Consider the following 11,308-nt stretch of genomic DNA (forward strand, 5'->3'; position numbering starts at 1 on the left):
TGTTCATCGAGCTGTTCACGATCCGCATCGAGAGCGAGGTCAGTGTCCTGCGCATTGAGGGCAGCGTCTACGCCATCGCAGTGCCCTTCATGCGCTTCTACGAGAGCGACAAGTACGTCTACCTGCTGATGGAGCAGCAGCTGGTCTCGGACGCGGGGCTGCGGGCCATCTCAGACGCGCTGTCCCGGCACCTGCTCTGGAACATCTCTTCAAACGAGGAGGCCAGTCAGCTGGTGACGCAGGACAAGTCGATGCTGACCTACATCCCCGACTACCTGAACCTGCGGATGCAGTACATGGACGAGGAGGCGGACAGCCCCGCCAGCAGCATCCTGCCGACCGCCCTGCTGCAGGTCAGCGACGAGATCATCATCGTGGGCGCCTCCTCGGGCGAGCTGATGCTGGTCAAGGACAATTGCCTGGCAGGGGCGGAGTTCGGGATGGCAGACCGCGACATGTGCCTGGGCAAGAGCTACCCTGCGCATGTGTCAGTGGTGGACCGCCTCGGGGTGGACAGCCAGGCGCGCTGGCTGTTCTCGGCGGGGTCAGACGAGTGCATCTTCAAGTGGAACATCATAAGCTAGCGCAGCACCTGGGACCTGGACTCCGAGTCCTACGACCTGGACGAGCAGGACCCCGTGCGATAAGTCATCTCGCGGGACATGTTCGGCAAAAAGGTGCACAACATGCTCTCCATCCGCTCCGAGGTGGTCGAGCGCAGCAAGGTCATCGAAGGCGTGGGCGTGGGGGACGCCTCCCTGCGGCTCAAGCGCATCATCGGCCGGCGGGCCATGGACCGCCGCATGAACCTGCATTACGACGTGTTTCACCGCTGGGTCTACTCCTCCGGCTGTAACATCGTCCTCTCGAAGGACAACTCGCAGTTCTCTGACCAGGAGGAGTTCGTCCAGGAGTTCTTCCTGGCGGACGACACCTCCGAGAGCTGCAGTCCTGAGGTGTCCTGCCTGAGTCTGAGCAGGGACCGCAGGTTCCTGATCGCAGGCACCTGCGAGGAGGTGTCGACTCTGGTCATCTGGAACATTTGCTCGCACATCCGGCTGAAGCGGATAAAGCTGCCCAAGATCAGCGAGATCCTGATGGCCAAGCTGTCCTTCAACAACACCCACATCTGCGCGTACGGCATCACCGGCGACTACTCGGGCGCGGTCTTCCTCATCGAGGTTGAAAGCGAGTGCATCCTCGGCATCTGCAATTTCCTGCAGAGCACGCCCTGGCGCATCAAGGACATCGAGTTCCTGCACCAGTCGCAGCACGAGTTCGTGACGGTTGGGGTGAAGCATATGACCCACTGGCTCTACAAGGGCAGCAGCCTTACCTACAAGCAGCTGCCCCAGGACGAGCGCAGGGTCCAGTTCAACGCCATCCTCGCGCTGGAAGACTGCCTGCTCGCGGTCTGTGAGGAGGGCTTCCTGTACGTCTACGACTCGAAGCTTGTGCTGCAAAGGCAAGAGCGCATCTTGGACGGCGCCAGCATCCGGGCAATCGCGGTCCGACTCAACATGCTGGCGATCGGCTCTCGGGACGGGGCGGTGGGGCTGTACTCCTTGCAGCCAGGTCACCACCTGGCCCAGCTGCGCAAGCTGCGAGTGCAGGAGGCCAGCGTCAGCGAGTACGTTAACCGCTTCAGCGAGTCGGACAGCGCAGACGCCTACGACCTGGAGGTGCAGAGCCTGTCGATCGACTAAAAGTTCGTGCTGATCGGGACCAAGAACGGCAGCATCTACGAGATCCGGCTATAGGACTTCGCCCTGATGAAGAGGCTGACCCACCACGACCAGGACATCACGCAGTCCGTGTGCTTCAGCAGGCGGATGATGTACTCGATCACTCGTCACGGCATCCTGGAGGCCTGGGAGCTGGACACCTTCCGGCTGCTGAGCATGTACGCCTTCAAGCGAGTGGTCCGCAAGATGGTGGTCATGGAGAGCAGTGCCCTGCTCATCATCGCCTTCGACAAGCAGGTCAAGACTCTCCGCACCGACCTCGAGAAGTTTTCTTTCCTCGACAGCTTGACGATCAACTGCGCCATGTCCATCAACACCCTCGAACTCAGTCCCAGCGAGGGGCTGCTGGCACTGGCGCTGGCGGTGGACTAGCGCGAGACGGCCTCGCAGATTCGGCTGTACGAATGCCATTTCCCGCGGGAGTACCGACTAATGCAGATCGTGGAGGGTCTGACAAACAGCATCGAGATGCTGGACTTCAGTCGGGACAGCCGGTTCCTGCTCTACAAGAACAGGCATGAGGACATCGCCATCCTCGAGGCCCAGACCTGCAAGAAGATCAGCACTCTGTTCGCAGAGAATGAGATCGAGTGGAGCCAGCAGGCCTTCCGCTTTTCGGACCAGGTGCGAGGCGTGCATCTGTGTTACACTAATGAGAATCGCATCACCTGCCTCACACGCCTCTCGGGCACCACGGTGGCGGTCGCCGACGAGATGGGGCTCGTGATGCTCTACCAGTACCCCAACGACGGGCTGCACGGCTACAACAGCTACTACGCGGTCTACCTGAACCACCTCAACTACGTGAGCTGCATGACCAGCTCGGGCGGCTACTTGGCCACCGCCTCCGAGACCGACCGTGCCACCCTTATCTGGGAGGTGGTCCGTCCGGGCGCAGAGCTCACTTGAAAGTCATCTTAAAGCATTCGATGCTTTCGCGGTGCTCGTCCAGCATCCCGAACAGCTGCTCGCAGCTGAGGCGCGAGGCCGCCTACCCCTCCAGCAGCCCATCCAGCACTCCTGCCAGCTCCCGCGAGTAGCGTCTGCGGGCCGCGTGCAGCCGCGCGGGCAGGTAGCCTTATCCAGGCTGCTCCACACCCAGCTCGAGAGTCAAGCAGTCCAGCAGCACCAGCCCGATACTGAAAGCTTGCGCCAGGCTCTCCTCATACTCCAGCAGAGGATTGTGATGTCTCACTATCCGCTCCTGCTCTGGTGCCAGGTAGCACCTGTAATCTTGGTCCTTGAGCTTGGCGCTTATCGCGGACTGCACGCCCGGCATGCTCCACACTGAAAACACTCGGACCTCGCCCTCGCGCGAGAGCAGTACGTGCTTTGGCTGCACGTCGCCCAGCGCGAGGAACTCGCCATTGGTCTGGATGCTGGCCTCTGCCAGTCGGTAAAGCAGCAGCCAGACCTCAGGCTCCTAGAAGAAGGCAGCCCGATCGGCTCTCTCGTGAATCTCGGAGGCGAGTGTGGTCAGCACCAGGGGGTAGTGCAGTTCGACCAGTTCATGCACCCCGCAGCCGGTCTCCTTGACCTCGGAGCAGATGGGCAGGAGGACGGCAGTGCGGAAGGCCTTGAGACCGAGCTGGTCACGCCAGTAGGCGAGGTCCTGGAGGGTGTAGTTCTGAGTGCGGAAGATGAGCCGCTTGCGGGACAACGCGACAAGGCCGAACAGAGGATGCCGGTATTCTCCCAGGACCGAGCCTTCTCCCAGAATGCCCATTCAAATAACAGCATAATTATGGGGTCAGGCTATCGAGGAGTAGGATCGGTCGATTTCGAACTGGCTGTTGGTCGTGCTCAGCGCGCTCAGCTCGATCTTCAGCACTCCGTTCATCAGAATGTCCTCTGGCACTCCTGGGATGCGCTCTGGCTACTGGATGCTCTCGTAGCCTCGCACTGGGATCGAAAGCTTGCGCGGCTGGGCCGGCCACACTGTGGGGGCGGAAGTCTTGGAGGCCAGGTCGGGCACGGTCTGAAGATTAGTGACAGTGGTCCGGGTGAAGACCTTGCCGAGGGGCTTGGTCAGACGGCCCAGGAACAGCAGCTTATTGAAAAACCAACGCATTATAGATTATGTCGGCTGCATTACTCAACTGGATAAAGAAACAAAATCAAAATTGGTTGCGGCCGAGTGGCCGCAGTCTGCTCTCCCCCTTCGCCACGGAGTACTGCACCCTTTCCTTGCTCTTGCTGGCCCACCGTTCCCTAGTCGGGGCCCGCTTCCGGTCCTCGGGTTCCAGCATTTCCGTCTTGATCGGCCTTGAGACCGTCCCCCTCGGCTCGGGATGAGTCAGCTCTGTCTCAATATAGTGCTCGAAATCGAGAATCGACCGGCCTTTTCTCCTGCCCAACACTTATCCGGGTCGCTGCTGAATCCTGTCCCTGCTAGGAATGTTGATTGCACTTTGTTTGCGGGCTCTAGAAGGCGCCTCTGGAGGCTACTCCTGGATGGTCGAAAAGTGCATGGGCTTTGAGGCCGGCTCTTCTTGCTATTCCTTGCCCCCTCGGAACACAAAGACAGGCCTGCTGTTCTTGATTCTAAAGCCTTTGCGCCTGACCTTGTCTTCCTGGCGATCCTGGTCCACATCCTTCTCCGGCCTGGCAGACGATGGTTCCGGAGGCTGATGGCTTGAAGCCACTGCCCCTTCCTTGCGAGGAAAAGCAGTGCCCCCCAGAGCCGGCACAAACAGGTACTCCGAGCCAGAGACCTTGCTGCCCAGTATGTCTTCCTCGTACTACCCACCCGAATCGTCCTAGTCGCCTGCCCTGACGATCTTCTTGATTCCGACCTGCAGGTACTCCAGGATTTCCCGCTGCTTGAGGATGTAGTGGTCGTACTGGCAGCAGGTGCTCTCGATCTGCTCCAGGTACTGGCTCTGCTCGAGCAGGTCTGCTTCGAGGCGCTCACACTGCTGTCGCAATTCGGCTGTTTTGCAGGCCTGCTCATGCTCGCAGTCCGCTAGCTGTTTCTTGAGTTGTTTGAACTCCCTGCTCCGCTCGACCAGTTGCACCTGCTCCTCGGTCTATGCGCGGACCGCTTCCAGCTCGAGTTCCGCCTCAGAGCAGGCTTCGGTCAGCTCCTCCAGCACTTCGTTGCGCTCCTCCAGCTTGTCGGCCAGTTTCTTGCGCTCATGTTCTTTGCGATTTAGCCTGTCCTCCAACTCTTTCAATTATCGCTTGCATTTTTTCTCACGGGCTAGCGCCGCTTCCGCACGGGATTCGTTGGCTTCCAGTATACCTTCGATTTCCCTCTCGCAGGCAGCCTTCGAATTAGCCATCGTTTTCAACTGATGCTGCAGCCTGAGCATCTCTTCCAACCGTCTAAACTCATCCTGCAAGGCCTGGACCTCCCCCTGGCCATGTCCTCCCTGTGTCACCTGAGCAGGGGCATGCTGCTGCCTCAGCCGGCTGATCTCGGCCCTCAGGAACTAATTCTCCTCCTGCAGTACTTTTTGTTCATAGCCAATCATGTATTGCGATAGTCACTCTCAGAATACAGTCCTGAGACGGGTGCGCCTCTCCAGCAGGTACAGTCGGCTGGCCTTTATCCACGACTCTCGCTCTCGGATGCGTTGCAGGCGTTCTTTCAGCCGGCTGATGTGAGAGCTGCCGCGCGCAAGGATCTTCTGTGGCGGCACTGCTGGAAGTGTCGTAAGCTCGAGGTTCTTGGATGCCGGGGACCCGTAGCGGATGCTCAGGGGCCTGGGTCTACGGGACACACTACGCTTAAAAAGCTACTTGAGGCAGTGAATCTTAGGGGCCTCAATAGACCTGATGACCCATTATTCCTCGCTGCTATCGCTGATCCTGAAGCGTTCTTCCCTTCGGGACATCGTGATTATATATATATTATAAACCCATGTCATTCACGCCACAGCTGCTCGACAGCCCTCGCTCGCTTCAGCTCTCGCTTAGCCTGCACCCTGCCTCGAGGCCGCATCGAGTAGTCCTGGCCTCTCTCCGCCTGCAGGCGCACTGACCCTGCGGCCGTCCTGTACTCCAGGCCGTTAAACTTCCTGCTAGGTGGGGCCAGCTACTCCACGAAGGAGGGGTCTGGCGGAAGTTGCTCTTTGCAGAACTCTGCGATCCGTAGTGCAACAGCCTTAAGAGAGCCTGGCTTATCCCTGCAGTCAGATAGATCCCAATGCTGATATATGGCGTGAAAGCAGTGCAGATACACCGTGTGGTCGTGGGCGATGGCCATCCGCACGAGCTGCTGGCCGCCCGACAGCTAGGCGAGCAAAGAGTTGCTGGCCAGAAAGTAGGCATCCTCGCGGTGCAGGGCAGCAGCCCTGGAGAGATAGAGCTGCCAGGCAGCCGCAGTGAAGGGGTCAGCCAGGCAGCCCTGCAGGTACTTCAGGGCCAGGTCGATGTTCTTAATAAGCGTCGAGAAGATGTACCCGTTTTCCTCGAAGATGAGCTTGGTGCTTTCCTCCAGAAGCTGAAGTCCTTGCTGGAAATGCTGTTGTCCAGCGCCTCGAAGAAACGCCTGGCCTTGGCCTCGCTCAGCAGCTACTTGGCCCTGCTGAACCTTTCGAACACCAGGTACAGCATCCGCATCAGCAGGTACATCTTTGTCGAGGTGTAGAGCACGTTGCCGACGGCCTCTTTGCTTGGCCGCACCTCTAGGGCGCTGGCTCCAGTCAGCCGCAGTCCGGGGGCCTGGCAGTCTGGCTGCGGCTTTGCTTCGCTCAGCCCCGGAAACGTCCAGCCCAGGAACTGCTCGAGCAGCTCTTTGATGAACAGCTTGATGCGGCGCTTTTCGTTCTGACTGGTCGGGTAGGCAGTGTCGAGGTACATAACGAGGGTTTTGAAAGTGGCCTCGCAGCAGTCGAGGGCGTCGAAGGTCAGGCAGAAGGCCGGGAGCTGCTGGCTCGAAAGCCGGACCCTGGCGGCTTCAGCCCGCAGGAAGGCCATCTCCGGAGAGACCGGGTGGCGACAAGACAGGGAGCTGCTGAGCCCCTTGAACGAATTGAAGGGGATGAAAGAATTGCTTTCCTCTCTGGTGCTGAAATACCCGGCCGGCTCTGTGCGCTCGCAGATCGCCTGCTCCAGCTGTCTGAGCAGGCTGCTCTCCTTGGTCAGCAGCTTGTCCAGCTTCTTGAACTCGATGCCGCGGTGGTCCAGCGACTTCCGGTAGTTCTTCTCGCTGTTCTCACGCCAGACGCGGCTGCACTCAAAGTTCCGCACTCGCAGCAATTCCTCGTGCTTTTGCCGCAGGGTTGGCAGGATCACCTTTGCGGACTCGACGGGGGCTTCTTTCATCATAGTTTCCAGTTCGTTGCGGTCCTCCTTGTAGGCGGGGCGGTAGATGTACTGAATCATGTGCAGGTCCGCGATCTCAGCGTATGCCGAGTCGATGTCGCAGACCATACGGTCGTCCTCCAGCCTGCGGTGACGGAGATCCGGCGGACGAGTCCCGATGATGGTTTCGAGCAGATCGCAGGTGCGGCGGATACGCCCAAGAACCATATCAAACTCGTAGTGCTCATCCTCAGTCTTGATGAGTACCTCCTCGAACTGGTTTTTGGCCAAGATGTTGAAGGTTTCGTGTTCTGAGCCAGAGGGGACGGACACCCACTGGTCGTTGAGCACGGCCCTAAGCAGCCGGTCTTCGCCCTTGCCCGAGCATTTTATTGGATACATCTGCGGCATCCGTACATAGGAGTGGGTGGCCCGGGGGCTGGCTGTGAAGTCCATGTCGTTCAGGGGCTTGAAGAACGGAGATTGCTTTCTCCGCCGGGCCTGCACGCTGTCTATGAACTCGGCCAGCCTCTCGTGGTCCGTGGGCCGGTCGAACAGCTCGGACGGCGCCATGGCCAGCAGCTCGTGTTTGCTGATGATCACGTGGTAGTAGAGGTGTAGCAGTTTGGCCACTGTCCGTAGCTGATCCGGTGGCAGCCCTTGCAGTCTTTGGAACAGTTCAGCCTATTCTGGCTTGAGGTCCTCGGCAGTCGTCTCAGGGCGGCAGGCCTGGGCGAGGGCGGCCAGGTCAGGCCGGTCCGCGAAGTGCCGGCCGATTTTCCGCGATGGCCTCGGGCTCGGGAAGGGCCTGCATGCTGCGGAAAAACGATATATAAGTGGAATGCCGAGGGTCGTCTGGTAATAGCCGTTCGATTATTTGGTTGTGCAGTTCCTGCAGGGCGGACACCTGCAGCTCACCCCGGCAGCAGCTCGTTGAGCGCAGCCAGCACTCGCCTGCTGTCGCGGGCCAGAGCCTTGACCCGCTGGAAGACGGAGTGGACAGGCTGGCCGCGGCGGTAGGCGGCCAGGACGTCCTGGAGGCGGGCGTAGGAGTCGGGCTCTGCCCTGCGCAGGAACCCACAGAACTAGCTGACCGTCTTGAGAGTCAGCTCCTTTTCTGGCATAATGATAATGATTACAAAATTCAGTGATCCGGCGCAGCCTCCTGCCGGTCGAAGTGGGTTAGGCTCGACAGGAACAGCAGCCCCCGCTCCTGCCCCGGTAGGGTGTTGCTCGATGTCGTCCTTTCGAACAGTAGCCGCTTGTTCTCGCTCTTCACGATGGCCTCCATGCGCATCAGCTCTTCTTGTAGCACCTTGATGTCATCGAGCAGCTCCTCGTCTTGCTCTCGAGCTACTGCTTCTCCAGGTGCAACCGACCGAACTCCTCCTCCAGCTCGAGCACATGCTGCTCCAATGCCTCGTTGCGCCGCTCGATCTCGTGTAACCTGGGACTCTCTAGCTGGAACCCGGCAGGACCTCGATCAGTTCCTGGCGGAAGGCGTGGATCGGCTGGCTCCGGCACTGCACGAAGCAGACCATAATACTCGCGTGCAATTCAAGCATGGTTTCTGTTACCATTTTATCAAATTATTCCAATTTCACAGCTCGGGCAATACCACCTCCACCCCGGCTGGCCTCGCCTGCGCCCTCCCGGACTGGACTCTTCCGCCTTGCTTTGGGAACAGGGGCAGCCGGGGCAACCGGGGCAGCCGGGGCTCGCCTAGCCGACCCCCGCTCAGTCAATTAAAGCACCGTAACAATGTCATGCTTGACAAACTCGCTATCGAACCCCGACCAGTCCTCCACCCCCTCCAGCAGCAAAGGCTGGCCTGCTGTCCGGGCAGGCTAGTGCCCCGCCTCTTTCAAGAAATAGAACATTCGAGGCGGCATGGGGTCCTGCCGGCAGCTGAGCACTAAGTGGACCAGCCCTTCTCTGATTTAAGCCGGCAGTGAATTCAGCACGCGAGTACTGGTGTTGATCACACGTCCGACCAGTTGGTCCAGCCCCAAAACCCTGACCTTTCCGCCAACCAGACACAAAAGCTATAAATGCCCTTTATAGCCTCACCAAGTCTGCATTGCTGACGCCTTTGAACTGACCTGACTGCGTGTCGTCTGGCTCAAACAACCGCACGTTCTTGGCCTTGCGCTTGGAGGACAGTCGTTGCCTGCGAAATTGCATGCTGTCCCGCAGCCTGGCCTGATCTTTCTTCCTCTCCAGGTATTCCTTGACCGCCAGCTCCACCCCCGGCACGCTGGAATGTTCACTGTCAAAAAAGGTCTCGAGCACAGCCCTGATAGTGTCTAGGCCCAGGCCCCGAGCATGGCAATCATAAGCCGATGGCTATGCTGGAAGCCCAGTGCCAATGCTAGTTAAAGGGCGGGCTGGACCACCTTCAGCCCTGCCTTGCCCTGGAGCAGCAGCTGGCAATAGATATCTGCTTGAGGCTGTCGGGTGCACTGCCGAAGAGGGAGGTCGGAAGGCTGGCCGAAAACGGGATGTGCTTTATGACTGCAGGAATAAGCGCAGGGGGTACACTCTGCACTAGCTCCTGAATCCGCTCCTTCAGCACTGCTGGCTTTTCCTTGCGGGAGATGCATTCCATCCTGGCCTTTACTCTGAATTCGCTGTCAGCAGCCCACCTCTTAAGCACCTTTTCTGCCTGGTCTACGAGGGCGCGGTCGCCTGTCTGAAGGATGTGCAGCAGGGCGGCCTGGCCTGCCTGCTGCAGCAGTGTCTAGTGCTGAAGAGACAGCTCGACTGCTTGCTTGAAGGCGGGGAGCTGGGCCCTGACTGCATCGGGGGGTGAGGCCGGGCAGATGATGTGCGAGAAGGCGAGGTAGAGCAGCGCTTCGAGGGCAGGCTCGCCAGGACCGGGGGGCATGTCATCTACAAAGGGATTGAGGACATCTAGCATCGGTCAACAAATAATGATCTTATTTAACAAAATAATAACTAAATTAGCTTGAAATGTGAATGGGCAGGAAATATTAGCTTGAAATGTGTATGGGCAGGGAATTAGCAAGCATTTTAGAAAACATATTTTTTATATTATATTCTGGAAATTAAAAAATATATGACTGTGAAATTGTCTGGGAAAACGGTCTGCAAGCAACTGGTTGTCAAAGACAGACTTGGCCGCGGGTCTTTCGGCGACATATATCTCGCAGAATCGAGCGTCACCCGCCAGCTATACGCCATAAAATTTGAAGAAAAGTCGGCTAAGGATCCACAGGTATTTTTCTAAGCTAAAATTTACAAGATACTGGCCGGCGTGAGAGGCGTGCCCAAATGCTACGCGTCCTCTTCGTAGGGAGCCCATAATTACATTGTTCTGGATCTACTGGGTCAATCAATCTAAGATCTGTTTCAGAAATTTAACAAGTAATTCTCATTAAAAACCAGTGTCATGGTAGGCCTGCAGATGCTGGAGCGGGTGGAGGTCCTGCATGGCCAGGGCTACTTGCACCGCGACATCAAGCCGTAAAATTTCCTGGCTGGCAGAACCGACCCCCGCACGATCTATATGATCGACCTGGGCCTGGCCAAACACTACATGCGAGACGGAAAGCACATCCCCTTCTGCTCGGGCAAAAAGCTGACCGGCACCGCCCGTTACACCAGTATCGCCACCCACCAAGGCTACCAACAGTCCCGTCGAGATGATCTGGAGGGCATTGGGTACGTGATGGTCTATTTGGCCAAAGGCAAGCTGCCTTGGCAAGGGCTGCGGCAGATCGAAAAGAAATCTCGCGACGACATGATCCGCGACAAAAAGCTGAGCACGCCCCTGCGGAACTATGCGAGAACCTGCCTCCTCAGATGGCCGAGTTCATCGGGTCAGCCAGGAAACTGAAGTACGAGCAGGTGCCACCCTACGAGTAATTCCGGACTCTCCTGCTCGCGGCCCTAAAGCAGATCGGAGCCAAGAACGATGGACTGTTCGACTGGGTTCCGGGCAAAGAAAGATCCAAATCGACCATGCATATCCAAAAACAACAATATTGAAGTTGATACCGTGATTTTCAGTGTTATGAATCATTACTGGCCCGAAGGCTGTGCAGCTCAGCCTGCTTGGCCCTTAACAGCCGCTCCTTCGACAGCAGACGAGACTGGGCTGCGTTGTCTCTGGAGCGGCCAGGCTTGCCGATCATGAGCAGCCGGATGTCCTGCATGATCCTGACCACCTCCCTTTCGAGGGCCATCTCCCGTCGCACGCTCGACTCCGCCCGGCCCTTTCGGTTGACCGTCTCGTACAAAATCCTCTTTTCAGCGTTCGACTGCTCCAGCTCCCTCTTTGAGCAGCCGGA

General features: G+C 58.2%; 1 protein-coding gene across 1 annotated transcript; it reads left to right on the forward strand.

Annotated features, from left to right (window-relative positions):
* Positions 1–10,074: 10,074 nt before the first annotated feature.
* Positions 10,075–10,883, forward strand: LOC127594422 (casein kinase I-like). The gene is given in 2 exon segments (XM_052056295.1): positions 10,075–10,792; positions 10,795–10,883. Coding segments are annotated over 2 exon segments (807 nt in total).
* The last annotated feature ends 425 nt before the right edge of the window (positions 10,884–11,308 follow it).

This window comes from Hippocampus zosterae, unplaced genomic scaffold (genome assembly GCF_025434085.1).
Source record: "Hippocampus zosterae strain Florida unplaced genomic scaffold, ASM2543408v3 HiC_scaffold_131, whole genome shotgun sequence".
Lineage (NCBI taxonomy): Eukaryota > Metazoa > Chordata > Actinopteri > Syngnathiformes > Syngnathidae > Hippocampus > Hippocampus zosterae.